Source organism: Papio anubis, chromosome 5 (genome assembly GCF_008728515.1).
Source record: "Papio anubis isolate 15944 chromosome 5, Panubis1.0, whole genome shotgun sequence".
Taxonomy (NCBI): Eukaryota; Metazoa; Chordata; class Mammalia; order Primates; family Cercopithecidae; genus Papio; species Papio anubis.
In genome coordinates, this window is record NC_044980.1 from 102650465 (window position 1) to 102669709 (window position 19245).

Sequence of the window (19245 nt, forward strand, 5' to 3'; positions counted from 1 at the left end):
AAGAACATGAAACTAAACAAAATATCTATTTTAATTCTTGGGGTATAACTTGTATACTAATTGAATTTTCTTGTGAGCTGAATTAGCTCATGTTTTTATTCATTGTTAAAACCCTTGTTAGAACTTTTTCTAAAGTAGCAAGTCATGTTTTTTTGGTAGAATGCATCAGAGTTATTGGGGTGATCCTACTGGATATTATTATTTGGTGCAATATTCATAGAAAGTATATGTAGTTTGAGTATGTTTATGTGTTTCAGGTGTGTCCAGAAAGCTTTCAGTTTTAAATGCATTCTTGTTGGTTGTATCTTCTGATTAACCATTTTTCTAAGTACTTAGTTCTGGGGGAAAAAAGAGCAGGTTTGTCATAGATTCATTATAGGTTTCACTTTGAATGCAAGATGAAGATACTGGTGGTTTGACCATTATTAATGAAACTGAAAATATTGTATGCAGATTTTAAAATTATTTCTCAGACTAATAAAATTTTTGGTTTACAGACTTTTTCATTCATTAATGGTTTTGGAGAAGATAATTGGAACTTCTGCATTTTTTCTTATTTTGAAGGACAAACTCACATATGACTCTTACTCTTCTGATACCTTCCTGGAGATGGTTAGTGATTTCATCTATGGTCATCATAAAAATGTGTGATTTCATTGTTCTTGCATTAGCAAAGAGGATGAGAAGCTTAATGAAAAGAGACATTGAAATATAATTTTTTGTACAGTATTTGAAAGAATTTTTATTGCTTAATATAAATTACCTGTATGTTCATCTTTTCTATAAATATTTCAAACTATGTGAAATATATGGGGTTTTAGAATACTATTAAGATGTTAGTAAGGCAACTGGGCATTATAATTAGTTGTTTTGCTTGGCTTTAATTAGAAGCCCCTTGATATTTAAATTTTTATAAGTCTTTAATCTGTTCTTGCTAAACTTGAATTTGAATGATCTTCTGGTTTCAAGATGAGTCCGTAAAGTGTTAAGTAAAATTTAAAAATTACTGTTCATTTTTATAGGATTTGAAACAAAAATCACAAGATTCTCTGCCACAAAAAAATATAATAAGGCTGAGTGCGGAGCCAAGGTAAATTCATAATTTCTTACAAATGTTTACCACTTTCTGGCTTAATAGTTTTAGGTTTTATGGTTCTGGTTTTTAGTTAGCATGTATTTTGAGGCAATCAATTTATTAATTAAAAAACTCCTAAAAAATGGATTTTCTTTCATGACTGTATTATGCTCAGGCTAATAGCTAACACAGTGATTAGTACATTGACTGCTGAATAAACTATTATAACAATATTTCTCACAGATATAAGGTATAGCATGATAAATATGTAGCTTATAAAACATTTTCTTACCTCTGTAAAATTAATTTCAGATTATATCTTTTTTTGATTAACCTTTTATTTAACGACCTTGTCTTCATTAATCCCTGATCCTATTTTTAAATGAAAGAAGAAACTTTATTAATATTAGAAGATCAAGGTTTCTACTGTAAATTGTTCATTAGATAACTATCATTTTGCTTGTGAAACAGCCTTGTTTTAGCACTATTGATTTATGCTGAAGTAAATGGGAAGGGCGTTCAGTGACCTTAAACCAGGGCATTTAACTGGTGGCTACCTAATAATTATAAAGAAATGCATTATGTTTTATTGGTATTTCTTTAAACAGCAAGTTATCTGTTTTTAATAACCAAATATTTGTTGGTCGTTTCCCAGTTGACCCAGGCACACAGTGGTTATTTTTTGTAATATAACCTTTAACTGTCAGAATTGAGATATTTAGTACCCCCCTTACCAATTATAGGATAAAAAAAATAATTTGAAAGAGTAATTCATTATTTCAACTAAATGTATTTTATTAAAATTATTTAAAAATGAATGAAAGTATAGAGAATTTATAGTTGCTAGTAAAGGTGAGACTTTTTGTTAAGCATAGACTAAAACCTTAGTTGTCTAAATTTCTTTAGTAAGTAGAGACCTAAGATATATACAGCTTATTCCTTAGAATGAGATAATAAGTTTTTTTATTTTAGTAATACTAATGTTCTCTGTAACACGGCACAAGCCGTAGGAGCTTTCAGATTGCCAGGTCGTAGTTAGGATGAAGGGATAATGACACTGAAAGAAATATTACTTATAAAATTACAAAATGTTTTCTTTGTCTTAAAATAAGTTATGTTTTGATGCATTTGCGGTTATATACCTGTTCCTTAAATATTGTGTTCCTACTAATCTCTGGCATTAGTAAATCTATTTGGCTTTAGGCATAGTTCTCTCATCTATTAACTTTTCTTTCTTTTTATATTTTGGTGGAGGAACATCTTTGTTTTTGCTGGTTATAAGAATAATATATGCTGCTGTAAGTGATTTGTGCCCCATCTCTGGGTTTTTTTTATGGTGGGTGGGGTGAGGCAGGGCTGGAAATGTAATATAATAGGTCAGAGGAAAAGATGTTCCCTCTAGTTTCTCTCCTTCCTTTACTGTTTTTGCCTTAGCAAGTAGTAATTAATAATTTTGCCTTTCTAATGCCAGATAAGAAAGTTATGAAATATAGTATATTAATGAAAGAGAAAAATATTTTTAAGCTTTCATATTGAGGAGTTTTAACTACAGGTAAACATAAATGGAATTTTGGGGGCTATTAGTAAAATGATTGTTTTTCGATGTTTCTTTTTAAATAGTTTTTATTTAAATAGTATAGTGTTTATCTTCCTATTACTTCTTTACAATTCTTTTTTATCAAATATTGACTTTCCTATTTCTGTAGGTAGGTAAATTAGGAATACTTCTGATTGGCAGATTCTTATTTATTTTTATGCTTATTATCCATTTTGTAGGTTAGGGCTTCTTAGATTTTAGGTTTTAAAATCTATATTTTACTTGTTAGCTGCAAATTATTTTAGTTACTGATCTCTCAGTAAAAATGGATGAATAATGAAGGAATGATAGTGGCCTTTAAAATGGAAGAATTTGGTAGTTTTATTTAGCAGGCACTGAAAGTAAAGTAATTGCCCTTTTCAGTTTTTAAATTGGAAGTTTTAGAGGTGTGGCTATGAGTCTTTGTCATATTCTTCATGAGTCTTCTTTAATGTTCTAAGGGTTGGCTTTGTTTTAGTTATAGACTCAGTTCCTATTTGAGTAACAAACTATCTAAATAAACCATGCATTCTCAATGGGGGAGATATTCTTTCCAAGATAGTGAAAATTGGTTTTTTGGGGATTCGAAGAAAATCTTATTCTTTTTAATATATAAAACATAGATACAGTACATAACAGGTAAACAGTTTGTATATGGCATTAAAATGGTATGTGGGTGATTAGTAAATGTCTAAAAAGAGTCATTAGGGAGGTGATAATGTAAAAAAGATTGAGAAATACTAACTTAAACCCATAGAATATAAATAATACATGTAAATTTGGTCATGCTGTTGGCAATATTAGTTATAGCAATAAACTTAATATAACTTACTTTGTGAGTATTTAAAAAGTAGTCCATGATCTGTTTAAAGTGACATTAGTACATGTTGATATGCCTAATTTAGTTTACACAGTTACATGAGCTATATCATGTGTGGATTCATAGTTTTTGTATAGAAAACAGTTACTTCAGAATATCAACTTAAGGTATTCTTAAAAAGTACTTAATTCCAGAAAAGCCCTCCCATAACCCATTGCCATTGGCTCGTCTAATGGTTCTCCCCGGATGACCTCCCAGCACCAATAATTTAATTTCTTCTGATTTTTCTCCATACATGCTTTCCTTTTGGATGCCAGTCTTGATTAAGAGTATTATTATCTTTTTAGTTATCCAGGTTCTGAAACCCCAGAACCTACTTTGACCTCTACCTTCTATTGTTCCTTAAATTTTATCAGTTGGAGAGTTTTTTTCTTCTCATCTGTGAAATGCATCTTCCTTTTTCCTGTCACTTTTTAGTTCTAAGCCATACTTCATGCTTGAATTACTTCAACACTTTCTTACCTTTTTGTCTTCAATTTCTCTGTGCCCCTAATTTATTACATGAAGTTATCAGAGGAATCTAGCCAAAAACAGAGCTCTGAGAAAGTCACTTCTAAATTCAACATTCTCTAGGTACTTCTTACCTACTGAGGAAAGTCTGACCTGATGGTCAAATGTTTTAGTAGACTGTTGCCTAACAAACTACTCTGAAACTTAATGTCTTAAATACAATGTATTATATTTCCCATGTTTCTGTAGAGAACTGCTGGGCAGTTCTTGCTTGGGGTCTCTCATACCATTGCAGGCAATTGGAGATTGGGAATGGAGTTCCCCAAAGATTTGACTGGGCTCAGTGTGCAAGAGGGCTCACTCACATTACTGAAAGTTAATGCTCCCTGTTGACTGAGGGTTCAGTTGCAGCTGTTAGCTGCCAATGCCTACACATGGCCTCTCCATATGACTTGGGCTTCTCTAACCATAGTGGCTGGTTCTAAGAGGGAGTATCTTAAGATTGAAAGTCTCAAAAGTGAGTTTTCTGGGTAGAAACAGCAAGACTTCTTAAGACCTAGCTTTGGAAGTCCTAGAAGGCCATTTTCATTACATTCTGTTGGTCAAGGAAAGTTAGCCAAGATTCAAGGGGAGGGAATTACTCTCCATTTCTTGATGTGAGGAGCATGTATAGAAAGCAAAGGGAATGATGGTAGTCATCTTTGGAGAGTAGCTGTGACAGTTCACCTATAGGCCACCTCAGTTCATATACCTTTCATGTACAGAGTAACCTCACCCACCTCCCAATATGCCCAATACCTCATCCCATTACACTGTTAGCCCCAAATTTCTACCTAGATCAGGCAAAAATGGTTCACTCATGGCTGGCAGTTAATGCTGGCTTGTTTCTTCCAGTATAATTATTTAAAGTTAATCACACTAGATTGTAAACTCCTTGAGAGTAGGAATTATTTCTTTATTTCTAGCATCATGCCTGTGGTATTATATGCAACGTAGTAAGAATAATACAGATTCATTGAAATATATTTAAATATTGACTGAAGAGAATATTAATCTTCAGACACCAGATATACATAGAACATGGTTCACATTCTATGTGAAAATGTGGTATCCTGGTATATGTTCTCCCTAGGTATTTCTTTGGTCTCATATTTGGAGGTTGGGTGCCAGAGTGCTTCCAAGTAAACTTTTAAGTACTACTACAAATAAAGATAAACAGTAATTCGATAAAGCTGGGAATTTGTATAACTGTCCTTTTAAGATTTTAGTTTTATACCATGAGACCTGAGAAATTTCAGATTGCATCTCAGCATCATTGCATTCTTACAGCATTAACTTCATTGAGATTGGATTTTGGGTGGCTATTCAGAATGGACGGATATGAAAGATAGTTCCAAATAGCTGATTGAATTGGCTTTATCAGATTGGTTTTCATATGTAAGACTTATTGTTATTATCAACATAGCCTGATTCTTCATTTTGTATTTTTAATATTATTATTGTAAACAATTCTTCTGGCAGTAATTATCTATTAGTTTAATGGGATTCAAGGCTTTATGTGAGTTTTTTTTTCTTCGTTATCAACTTATTTTTATACCAAATAAGAATATGTCTTAGAAAATATCTAATATCTCTAACCAGTTGTTTACACATAAGTTTTAAATGAAGAAGCCAAGCTCACAACCTTATTTTTATTGTTTGGAAATGGAATTTCTAGGAAAATAGAATTCTAACCACTCAGATTGTGGCAGCATTATTTGATAGAGGCATTTGGAGCTTAAGGGCAGAAGTGAGATTCCATGACTTGAAAAGGCAGCTGTAGTCTGAGAAGTGAATCTGGTGAAACAGCTGTCAGTGTACAGAGGGAGCGTACTTTGTGCTCAACTGTGGAGGAGATGGAAGAGTGTTAACCACGATAATTAGTCCAGGAACTGTCCTTAATAGCTCATGGATTATGATGGTTTAAGCTTGAATTTTGACATGTACTAGAAAACTAGCATATAGAAATGTCTTTCTATTAGTTAACAGAATAATGAGTGTAAAAGGTCAGATTAAAGGTTTTCTTTCTTGAAAATGGTTGGCTATATTTTTTAATTATCCTAAAATAATTCAAGTCAATAATAGAATATAGGATTTGACATGCTGGACCCTCTCCAGCTTCTATTATTTTGAGAAAAGCTGAGATATCTTTACCTTTTAAATAAAGCTGCTTTGAACTTTTCTTTTGATGAGGGAATTGGTAACTGATGGTCCTAGAGACTTTTAAACACATAAAAACTAAGCTATTCTGTATTCCAGTCTAGTTTAGGTATATCTGGGCATTAATAGCACAGTGTATTTATGAATTTTATTGGATCTGAAGGATGAGTTTATAAACTCTCCTCTAGGATGCTTTTCTATTTAAATATAAAATTGCTTGTAAAAGATATTTGTATGTTTTCACCTATGTTCTGTCTCTGTTATGTGTTAACTTTGATTTTTTCAAGGTATAGGTTGGCTAGTTCCCTGATTATCCAGAAGCACTTTTCATCTTGTCTGTAGTCTGCTGGGGTGTTTTCAGAAAGGATGCTTTATCCAGAAGACTGAATAGAATATATTGTATTATGTAAATAACCAAAAGTTTCTTAAGGAATTCAAGGTACCTGCAAGATGCTACATAAGTTAATTTTATGTTGAAAATAGTTTGCATTGACTAGTGGTTGGTACTAGTGTTGGAGCAGTCAGGGCTCAGTAGCAATACAAAATAATCTTATTTGGTGTTTGCCATTCTAATTCAGTCGTCACGGGATTACATTTTGCCTAATTTTTCAAGAAAATATAAAGGTCTCTTGGGTAGGAAATGAGGAGAAAAGGCTCCACCTTTGTTCCAGTTCCCTCCACTCTTAGCATTTCTATTTATTTTATGACATTGGGAATGATGAGTATTAATTCCTGAAATACTGTTTCAACCTCACATTGACTGAAATGAAATAACATCTGTTATATTAAAAAAATAGTTGACACTTCCAATTTACATGATGGCTGACTAGAGACCATGAGACTGACTCTCAGTTTCCCATTAAAGCTCATATGAAAATGTAGAAGATGATGAACAATTGTAGGAATACCAAAACCTTGGCTTGACAGTCAATGTATTGCCACAATCTAAGATGTCCACGAACTACAAAGCTGATAGAACTGGTCTGAAAAATGCAATTACTTGCTGATTAATGATAAGCAGTTTGAAATAAAAGCAACCTGCATGTCTTTTAAAGCAAGTATGGAGAATGATTCCTTTTCCTTTTCATAATGTCTATCCCCAAGGCTTTGAAATTCTGGGATTATATTAACTAGAAAGTGAACAAATATTTTCTTTTTTTTTTTTTTTTTTTTAAATTTATTTATTATTATTATACTTTAAGTTGTAGGATACATGTGCATAACATGGAGTTTGTTACATATGTATGCCTTGTGCCATGTTAGTCTGCTGCACCCATCAACTTCGTCATTTTATCAGGTATAACTCCCAATGCAATCCCTCCCCCTCCCCTCCCATGATAGGCCCGATTGTGTGATGTTCCTTCCTGAGTCCAAGTGATCTGCGTTGTTCAGTTCCACCTATGAGTGAGAACATGCGGTGTTTGGTTTCTGTTCTTGTGATAGTTTGCTAAGAATGATGGTTTCCAGCTGCATCCGTATTTCTAAGGGCCTTAAACTCATCCTTTTATGGCTGCATAGTATTCCATGGTGTATATGTGCCACATTTTTCTTAATCCAGTCTGTCACTGATGGACATTTGGGTTGATTCAAGTCTTTTGCTATTGTGAATAGTGCTGCAATAAACATACGTGTGCATGTGTCTTTATAGCTTTTCCAATTTATATCCTTTGGGTATATCCCCAGTAGTAATGGGATGGCTGGAGTCATATGGGTACATCTAGTTCTAGATCCTTGAGGAATAAGCCATACTGTTTTTCCATATCGTTTGAACTAGTTTACAAATCACCAACTTAGTGTAAAAGAATGTTCCCTATTTCTCCACATCCTCTCCAGCACCTGTTGTTTCCTGACTTTTTAATGATAAGCCATTCTAACTGGTGTGAGATGGTATCTCATTGTGCTTTTGATTTGCATTTCTCCCTTGATGGCCAGTGATGATGAGCATTTTTTTTTCATATGTCTGTTGGCTGTATGAATGTCCTCTTTTGAGAAATGTCTGTTCATATCCTTTGCCCACTTTTTTGATGGGGTTGTTTGTTTTTCTTGTAAATTTGTTGGAAGGTTCTTTGTAGGTTCTGGATATTAGCCCTTTGTCAGATGAGTAGATTGCAAAATTTTCTCTCCCATTCTGTAGGTTGCCTGTTCACTCTGATGGTAGTTTCTTTTGCTGTGCAGAAGCTCTTTAGTTTAATTAGATCCCATTTGTCAATTTTAGCTTTTTTGCTTGCGTTCTTTGTTTAGACATGAAGTCTTTGCCGTGCCTATATGCCTTAATTTACTACCTGGACACTCTAGGATTTTTAGGTATTGAGTCCTGGCATTTAAGTCTCTAATCCCATACTTGAGTTAATTTTAAGTATAAGGAGTAAGGAAAGGATCCAGTTTCAGCTTTCTACTGATGGCTAATAATTTCCCAGCACCATTTGAAATGAGAATCCTTTCCTGCATTTTCTTGTTTTCTCTCAGGTTTGTCAAAGATCAGATGGCTGTAGATGTGTGGTATTATTTCTGAGGACTCTGTTCTGTTCCGACAGTCTATATCTGTTTTGGTACCAGTACCATGCTGTTTGGTTACTGTAGCCTTGTAGTATAGTTTGAAGTCAGGTGGCGTGATGCCTCCAGCTTTGTTCTTTTGACTTAGGATTGTCTTGGAGATCTTGGGCTCTTTTGGTTCCATATGAACTTTAAAGCAGTTTTTCAATTCTGTGAAGAAACTCATTGGTAGCTTGATGGGGATGGCATTGAATCTATATAAATTACCTTGGGCAGTATGGCCATTTTCACGATATTGATTCTTCTATCGCAGGCATGGTATGTTCTTCCATTTGTTTGTGTCCTCTTTTATTTCACTGAGCAGTGGTTTGTAGTTCTCCTTGAAGGTCCTTTACATCCCTTGTAAGTTGGATTCCTAGGTATTTTATTGTCTTTGAAGCAATTTGTGAATGGAAGTTCATTCATGATTTGGCTCTGTGTTTGTCTGTTATTGGTGTAAGAATGCTTGATTTTGCACATTAATTTTTGTATCACAGGGCTTCGCTGGTAGCTATCAGCTTAAGGAGATTTTGGGCTGAGACAATGGGGTTTCTAAATATACAATCATGTCATCTCTGCAAACAGGACAATTTGACTTCTTCTTTTCCTAACTGAATACCCTGATTTCTTTCTCTTGCCTAATTGCCTAGCCAGAACTTTAACACTATGTTGAATAGGAGTGGTGAGAGAGGGCATCCCTGTCTTGTGCCAGTTTTCAAAGGGAATTTTTCCAGTTTTGCCCATTCAGTGATATTGGCTGTGGGTTTGTCATAAATAGCTCTTATTATTTTGAGATGCGTTCCATCAATACCGAATTTATTGGCGTTTTTTTAGCATGAAGGGCTGTTGAATTTTGTCAAAGCCTTTCTGCATCTATTGAGATAATCATGTGGTTCTTGTCTTTGGGACACCGTTTATATGCTGGATTATGTTTATTGATTTGCGAATGTTGAACCAGCCTCCCAGGGATGAAGCCCACTTGATCATGGTGGATAAGCTTTTTTGATGTGTTGTTGAATCGGTTTGCCAGTATTATTTTTGTGAAGTTTTTTGCATGAGTGTTCATCAGGGATATTGGTCTAAAATTCTCTTTTTGTTGTGTCTCTGCCAGGCTTTGGTATCAGGATGATGTTGGCCTCATAAAATGAGTTGAGAGGATTCCTCTTTTCTATTGATTGGAATAGTTCCGAAGAATGGTACCAACTCCTCCTTATACCTCTGGTAGAATTCAGCTGTGAATCCATCTGGTCCTGGACTTTTGGTTATTGAAGCATTGCCTCAATTTCAGAGCCTACTATTGGTCTATTCAGGGATTCAACTTCTTCCTGGTTTAGTCTTGGAAGAGTGTAAGTGTCCAGGAAATTATCCATTTCTTCTAGGTTTTCCAACAAATATTTTTCTATTGGAAGAGTGCTACTTTTGAGGCTATTAGCAAGTTATGTAGCTTTTGTTTTGTTTTTCTTATTCCTCCCTGACTAAGGTCTCTGTTGACCAGTCTTCATTTAATTGACCAACTAGATCAACTGATTCTTTTCATTCCTTTTCAGTGCCCATGGCAATGTGGCCTTGTAGCTAACAGGCTGTTAGCTAACAGGCCAATGCACTTCCCTCCCTCCAGTCTTTCAGTTGTGTGATTATCATGAATCAGTTATTTATTCCTAAACAAGTTGTTCTTGTTATTTTTTTCTCATAAACCATTTTATTATGCTGATGAATTATGTAAAAACCCTTTTTTATGAAGTTGAGGACTTTGGAAGTATTCAGCAAAGGTGAGTCACTGACAAATATTGGTGAGATGATTGCAGAAGATTTGAGAAGAAATCATAAAAATGTAGAAGCAGCCTGCATTCAGATTTTCTTAATATTTTTGAGTTTAAGTTCTTGCTATACTTTAGAGAAACCTAAGCTTGGGACCACAGAAGATTATCACATGTTTGGTTATGCAGAGAATATGACAACTCCAATTACCGGTTCCATAGTCAAAGCAAAGGATTTGTATATTTTGAATATGATACACATATATATTACATGGTAAAGTAAAATATTAAGAATAACACATATATATCATAATGATTTTCTACTTTAACTTTTATTTTCAGGTCAACTTTAACTCTTTCTGTTAATAGATCTATTGCCAGCCTTGATCACGTTGATGAAAGGGCTTCCACTGTGTCCATATTTTGCAATCAGTTTGGAGACTAAATCTGCCAGAAATAAATAAGCAGGAACAAGGGAACTTAGGATAGATCATTGAGCTAGGAAAGTCTGCTCAAGGAAATTGCTGTTGGTGGTGGCATGGGCCAGAAGAATACTGTGATATTTTTTGTTGAAGAAAGAAGCCTTCCCTTTGTTCAGAATCAGAGCTGGTATAGAAGACTAAATATCAATCAGGCACAGCCACCTTGGATATTAACCTTTTGGAAACTTGCAGTCAGGCTGGATCTATGCATGCGAGCCTATTATTCACTCTTTTTCTCCATCACTGAATCCTCTTTACATCCTTCATGGCATTATTAACAAACTAGCCATGTCATTTATTCCTTATTGTCTGCCTCCCTTGCTAGAATAGCAGCTCGATCAGGGCAGAGATTTTGTTTGCTTTTGCATCCCCTGACAAATACCTGGCACAAAGTAGGTGTTCAACAAATATTTGTCAAATAAACTAACTCTACGTAAGAGAAGGACTTCAGCTAATATCAAAATAAAAAGGACCAAGGGTAGTTTTAGTAAACACAGAGTCTAAGTGAATGTCTACTTCTTTGAGGATAAGTTATTGAAAGGTTATCATAGGAGAGCTGTGAAAAAGCTGTACAGACTGATTAAAAAATAGGGTGCAGCATGATGACTCAGAAGAGTATCTTATTAAAATGATTTATTACATAGATTAGATGAAAATTTTTTTTAAAAAGAGGACCTGGAATTCTCAAAAAGTTTTGAGTTATAATCTCTGAGGAATATGAAACAAGGTGAAACACTGAAACAAAAAGATGACAAAGAAATGAAAATGAAAATATTTGAAAGAGGGGAGGAGTGAGATAAGGAGAGATTGTTGGAGGGGCAATAACAGACCATCTTCACTAGTGATGCTGAAGAGTAAAGCTGACACTGAAAGAAGGTATAGATGTGGAAAGAAAAGTCCATGAGATACTTTTTTAAGAATGTAGACAAAAGGAAGACAAATGCCAACAATGAGAAGAAAGATGATGATCGGTATGGAGGACAAGATTCCAACAAAAGAATTAAAAAACTTTAGGAAAAAATTACAGCAGAGGCAATGATCAAAGCTATAATTGATGAAAAGTTTTCTGAGCTGAAAAGGCCTCCCTTTATAGATGAAGAGGGATGAGTGCTGGGTAATAAAAATGAAAAAAGAGCCACCCCGAGTACACCATGGTAACTTAGTTCAATTAAAAGGATAAAGGACATATTAAAAAAGTGCCCAGGCAGAAAGACGATATTGTATAGTATAGAACAAATGCTAGACTGACTGAGGAAGACTATAAAGTTTTGAAATAATTTTATACTCACAGTTTTCTCTCATATGTGAAGGTAGTAGAGAGACATTTTCAGATATGAAAACACTTACAAAACATACCACAGGCACACTTCCCATATTTTAAAAAAAATTTTAAAAATTTCTTGATGAGTCAATTCAGCTGACTGATAGATGAATTAGAATTAACAATTAAAAATAAAGAATTAAAAAGGCATTGAAAGCAGTTAGACATAGTGAAATCTAGATCATTATTGTCAATTTTATTGTCATAATAAAAGTAGAAATGTCCATTTAGTTTTGATAGAATTTAACAGCACCGTGGATCTGTGGCTTCAGGTTATGTTAATGCCTGAAAGAGGTGGAGAGGCAGGAGCATATAAGAGATCCTAAATAATAGTTTTTCATCAAGAAGAGAAAAAATACCAACTTCTGGTGAGAGTGATATTTCCTATTCCATTGCCTTCACTTACTATCAGTGTACTGTTAACTCTTCAAATATCTGTCTCTGCTGAGACAAGTCTTCTAAGTTCTAGACCCACAGGTCAAGTGGATAGCTCTCTTGGGATGGCCCATTAGCAGCTCCACTTCACCGTGTTTAAAATGGAACTCCTCTTCCCTGCTTGAACCTGTTATGTGATCCCAAGCTCTTTCAATTTTAGAGTGACCAGATATGACAGTTTTTTCACTATTAGCCTCTTTCACTCTCAAAAGTGCATTAGTTTGCACAATAAATTATGGGGCTACCCTGATCATCTTCATCTTTTCACTTTCAACTAGTATCCAAACACATGGTAGACCTTTTCATTCTGTGTTTTTTTTTTTTTTTTTTTTTGACAGAGTCTTGCTCTGTCGCCCAGGCTGGAGTGCAGTGGCACTATCTCAGCTCACTGCAAGCTCTGCCTCCCAGGTTCATGCCATTCTCCTGCCTCAGCCTCCCAAGTAGCTGGGACTAGAGGTGCCCGCCACCATGCCTGGCTAATTTTTTTTTCTTTTTTTTTTTTTTTTTAAGTAGAGACTGGGTTTCACCGTGTTAGCCAGGGTGGTCTCGATCTCCTGACCTCGTGATCCACCCACCTCAGCCTCCCAAAGTGCTGGGATTACAGGTGTGAGCCACCGTGCCCAGCCTCATTCTATTTTTCAAATGTGTCTCAAATTTGTCCACTTCTCTTCATCTTCAGTGCTACTACCCTGCTTCAGACTGCTATTATCCCTCCCCTGGGTGACAGGTAATAACCCTGTGACAGATGTGCCTGCCTCACACATTTGTTGGAGGGGTTAAATATGGTTATGTGTATGAACTTCATAGTATGGGACCTAGTGCTTAGCAGGCACTTAACTAATATTAGCAATGATTATGTAACTTAGGTCAAAACCCTTCTTTTTTCCTAAGGATAAACTCTAGACTCTTTAACGTGGTTTGTGTGCCTGCATTTTTATCTCTCTCGCATCATCTCAGTCTGCACTATGTGCTCCAGCCCTACAATGACTCTCTTCAGAGCACAACAATTGAGAAAACTATCAATTCTTGGACACTCCATTTTTTGTTGTATTACCTCTACATCTTTACTGCCTGGGGGTAAAAAAAACCGAGGTCGGGCGCAGTGACTCACGCCTGTAATCCCAGCACTTTGGGAGGCCGAGGTGGGCAGATCACCTGAGGTCAGGAGTTTGAGACCAGCCTGACCAACATGGAGAAACCCCATCTCTACTAAAAATACAAAATTAATCGGGCACGGTGGCGCATGCCTGTAATCCCAGCTACTTGGGAGGCTAAGGCAGGAGAATCACTTGAACCCATGAGGTAGAGGTTGTGGTGAGCCAAGATCACACCATTGCACTCCAGCCTGGGCAATAAGAGCAAAACTCCGTCTCAAAAACAAAAAACAAAAAACAAAAAAAGCAAAAAAAAAAACCAAAGAAAACAAAAGCAAAAGAACCAAACCACAACAAAAAATCTCCAATATTGGCCAGGTGTGGTGACTCACGCTTATAATCCCAGCACTTTGGGAGGCTGAGGTGGGTGGCTCCCCTGAGGTCGGGAGTTTGAGACCAGCTTGGCCAACATGGCGAAACCCCATCTCTACAGAAAATACAAAAATTAGCCGGGTGTGGTAGCATGCACCTGTAATCCCAGCTACTTGGGAGACTGAGGAAGAGAATCGCTTGAACAGGGAGGCGGAGGTTACAGTGAGTCAAGATTGCACCAGTACACCAGCCAGGGCAACAGAACGAGGCTCTGTCTCCAAAAAAAAAAACCACCTTGGACTTCACCTCCAGATGCACCCGAGTGTGCACACACAGACATGCACATGCACACATACACCATTTGCCTGATACATTTCTGATTGTCTTTTTGGACTCAGCTTAGATGTTACATCCTCTGGAAACTTCGTTGAGATCCTTGAAGCTAGGTGGTGTTCTCATATGCCTCCATGGGACTGTGTGTTTACCCAGTAACTGCCTGCGTAATAGTCCTCTGAAGAGACTTACTATAAACCTCTTGCAGGTATGGGTTGGTCTTGTTCATCATTCCAAAATGGTGCCTATCAAATCTTTAAGGAAAGTGACCTACTGCCAGTAGCATTTGAGCTAGGAATTGCACTGGAGGGAATCTGTCATGCACAAATAATCATATATGGGGGTGGAGAGAACTTTGGACAAGGACATGCATTTCAGCTTTGTTTATCATGTGAACAAATATTTTAAAAGACTTAAATGTTTATCAGTAATAATGAATTGGTCAAATATTCTACATTTGTGAGTTATATAGAAAGATTTTTTGAAGATGCCTAAATTAGCATTTCTTTTTGTAATAAAGAGAACATAGGGCTGGTAAATTCTGGGATTTTAGCTTAAGTTTTTATGAAATCTGTGTTTTCAAGTTTTTTGGAGAAAATGAAGATGAGTTGTTTGAAGTTATGAATGGTTGAGTGAAATATGGAAGAAGTGCTTGGTACATAGGAGTTATTTGCTAAACTAATAACTAAAAATTGGAGGTGGAGAGAGTGAAAATTCTGAGAAAAAGTCATGTAATCATTAGGCAATTAAATAATTTACCCATAGTGATTAACCCTTATGGGAAAAGTTTTGATTTAGAATCATCTTGCATTAATCATTTTCTTCTTTAAAGGTGAAGTTTTTTGTACTTGTTGGCTTTCCTTTGTTACCCAATATGACTTCTTACATGTATAGTGTTTGACTTTGTATTGCACTGAACTGCATACAACAGAAACCTTACATTACAATGGCTTCTGAAGAAAGCCTTTTATTATTATTATGGACAAGTTTCAAGGTAGGTAGTCTAGGGCTCATGATACGTCACATGGTGTCATCAAAGGTCCAGGCTGCTTTTACCTGTTAGCTCTGCCACTGTTAGTCTGTGGCTCTTGTTCTTGTAAACTCAGGATTGTTCCTGCTTCTACATACATTATATCTGTGTTTCATCCAGAAAGAGGGATGATGAGCAAAGGATGAAGGTCATGGCAGTTGGGATAAACTGAGGACTCAGTAACTTTCTCAGAATTTCCACATACTGGAATTCTAATTACATGTCATTGTTCAGAACTAGGCCACATGTCTGCATCTAGCATGGTGAAACAGTTTTTTGTTGTTGTTCATTTTGATTTTGTTTTTTAAGCCATGACTGTTGCCATCCTAAATAAAACTGGCTTTTTATCAGTAAAGGAGAAAGTGATAATGGTTGTTGGGTAGGAAGGAGCAGCATCTGCAAATTAGATTCATTAACTAGATCAAAGAGCAGCTACCAGATTTTCTGTCAGCTACTCTTCCTTGGTCACTTCAGCTCAGGGACTGGAGTTGTGTTCTGAACACTCTAGGAACAGGTCTATACTAAATAAATCAGTAATGGTGGTTAGAAATTTCTTTAAAACGTGTTCTCAAGACTTAGCAGTTAGGTAGGAAAATCATAGCAAACACAATGAAACTGAAAAATTTTCTGCATATTCTAAAACCAAAACATAATTAGATGCTGCAAAATTAAAAATTTAAAGAGATAAAAGCTCATAAAATAAGAGCATATATATCCAGTTGGGATTTGGGGTATTTAAATATTAAGAAAATAGAATATTTATTCTTAAACATTTCCTATTTCTTTGTAGGACTGTGTAGGCCTATGTTAAAATATAGTTCCTTATTCTTTGATTCATACATTCATTCATTCAATGACAGATTTACTTTGTATTTCTGTCTTGGGCAGCACTGTACTGGTATGTGTTCATATTTTGTTGCCTCTTTCATTTCTTCTTGATTCTTTCTTGCTCAGAACCTACACAGGCAAGGTCTCTTTTCTAAGTGACCTGTAACTTATACTGTGCTGTGTAGACTACCCATAAGACAAACCCTCAGTGCCTTACCTGAAATCTTCAAGGGTAGATGTATGTGAGGGTTCAGAATTCTTTTTAATTTTAGGAAAGTACTGTGCATGTGTGGCATATTATTGCAGAGTCTCCTTTGAAATTTCTGAATGTTCTGATCAAATGGGATAAATAAAGATTCTATAAAGCTTCATGTCAGTTCTGTTTAGATTTACCACCAAATGAGTTATAAAAAAGCTTTTGATTTTTTCAGAGCTTTTTGGATTTCACAGTTTAGAGATTGTAGATATGTAGAGTATTAGATTGGGAGAATTATGAAATTGCTTAAAATAATTAGTAAGCTTCCTAAAAAGATGCATTATAGCAGAAACCATTTTGACTCTTCTAAATGGCATTGATTGTTACTATCATCCATGCTTGGGTGCCTCAGCTTTTCTTTGTTCTGATTCCCATCATTTCAAAAATCTGTTAAAAAATGTCTGTCTCTCAAGAAATCTTTGCTAGCTGAGCAGTGCTCTTCACTCTTTTGTACCACATTCTCTAAACATGTAGGTGTTTAGGTGCTGACTTTTTTTTTCTTTGCAAGAATTCATTCCTTGACTTTACTGAGTGTTGTAGCTTCCTAATTATACTTCAAGCTTCCCTCGTCGTCAGAATTCATTTTTTCAAAAAATTTGTCATTCTATTCTTGCATCTCCTAAAATAATGCTTTTTACAATTCTTGCATCAGGCAGTTTAAAGTTTATGATAGGCTACCTAATACAATATAAATACATATTTTTACTGTCATTTAGAAGTTTGAAGAAAAATGTTTGTCATTAGGCTATTACCAGTCTCACACATTGATTTTTCAGTGATATACAGTGTGGGATTTTGCCTTAGTGCTTTAACAGCATAGGATTTTAAATCATTGTTTTCTTCAATTTCACATGAACTGTGAAAGAATCTTCCTTACCAGGCCCTTATAATTTAGTCTGCTGTGATTTTGTTTTTAGGTACAAAATTCTTTTAGATTTTATTTGTGAAAGTGATCAAACAGATAGATTGCATTTAAAGTTCTATTTTTTATTTTTATTTCTTGAAAAATAAGGGTAGAGTAGCTTAATGTTCAGAGACCACCTGCTAAATTGCCTGGTTAGTCTGTGTTTTAATCGATTTTTTATTTATATTTTAAGTCGGACTTTCTTTTTTTTTTTTTTTTATAATTATTGGTATTTTTGTTTTTTGTTTTTTGTTTTTGATTTATTTATTATTATTATATTGTAAGTTGTAGAGATTTTAATGTGCATAACAATGCAGGTTTATTATGTATGCTTATTGCCTTGTTGGTGTGCTGCACCATCAACTCGATCGATTTTACATCAGGTATAGCTCCCAATGCAATCCTCCCCTCCCTCCCATGATGGGCCCGATTGTGTGATGTTCCCCTTCCGGTGGTCCTCGGTGATTTCAGTTCCAGGTAGGAACATGCGATTGATTTTGGTTTTCATTCTTGTGATAGTTTGCTGGAATGATGGTTCAACTGCATCCATATCCCTACTGGACCCACAAACTCATCCCTTTTTGATGGCTGCATAGTATTCCATGGTGTATATGTGCCACATTTTCTTAATCAATCTGTCACCCGATGGACATTTTGGGTTGATTAGAATCTTGCTGTTAATGGTGCCATAACAAACCATCGTGTGCATGTGTCTTTCGACAGCATAATTTATAATCCTTTGGGTATATACCTAGCAATGATAAGGATGGCTGGTCATATGGTACATCTAGTTCTAGATCATGAGGAATCGCCATACTGTTTTCATAATAAGTTTGAACTAGTTTACAATCCCACACACCAGCAGTGTAAAGTGTTCCTATTTCTCCCACATCCTCTCAGCACCTGTTGTTCCTGACTTTTTTGTGGTATTCTAACTGGTGTGGTAGGTATCTCATTGTGGTTTTGATTTGCGTTTCTCGGTGGCCAGTGATGATGAGCGTTTTCTACCGTAATGAACGTATGTGTGAATGTGCTTCTTTTTGAAATGTCTGTTCATATCCTTTGCCACTTTTTGATGGGGTTGTTTGTTTTTCTTGTAAATTTGTTTGAGTTCTTTGCTTAGAGTTCTGGATATTAGCCCCTTTGTCAGATGGGTAGATTGCAAAATTTTCTCCCATTCTGTAGATTTGCCTGTTACCTCCTGATGGTAGTTTCTTTTGCTGTGCAAACTCTTTAGTTTTAATAGGATCCCATTTGTCAGTTTGGCTTTTGCTGCCGTTGCTTTGGTGTTTTAGACGCCAAAGTCTTTGCCCCATTGCTATGTCCTGAATGATGGGTACTACCTAGAGTTTCCTCTACTAGGATTTTTATGGTATTAGGTCTAACATTTAAAGTCTCTAAATCCATCTTGAATTAATTCATTATAAAAAGAGGGCAGGAAAGGATCCATTTCGGCTTTCTGCCTTAGGCTGTAATTTTCCACACATTTATTAAATGGAATCCCCTTTCCCCATTTCTTGTTTTCTCTCCGGGTTTGTCCAAGAGATCGGATGGCTGTGGAGTAGTATTGGTATTATTTCACGGGGACTCTGTTCTGTTCCATTGGTCTATATCTGTTTTGGTACATAGTACCATTAACAAACTTTAGTTACTGTAGCCTTGTAGTATGGATTTGAAGTCAGGTAAGTGATGCCTCCGGCTTTGTTCTTTTGACCAGGATT

At 35.6% G+C, this 19245-nt stretch overlaps 1 protein-coding gene across 2 annotated transcripts in view; it reads left to right on the forward strand.

The window, feature by feature from the left end:
- Positions 1-19245, forward strand: part of MAN2A1 (mannosidase alpha class 2A member 1) — a 183980-nt gene that overhangs the window by 94385 nt on the left and 70350 nt on the right. For both annotated transcript variants that reach the window (XM_003899978.5, XM_021939583.2), the window contains 2 exons: positions 498-612; positions 1023-1090. In XM_003899978.5, the coding sequence (XP_003900027.1) occupies positions 498-612; positions 1023-1090 (183 nt within the window). The remainder of the gene's footprint in view (positions 1-497; positions 613-1022; positions 1091-19245) is intronic.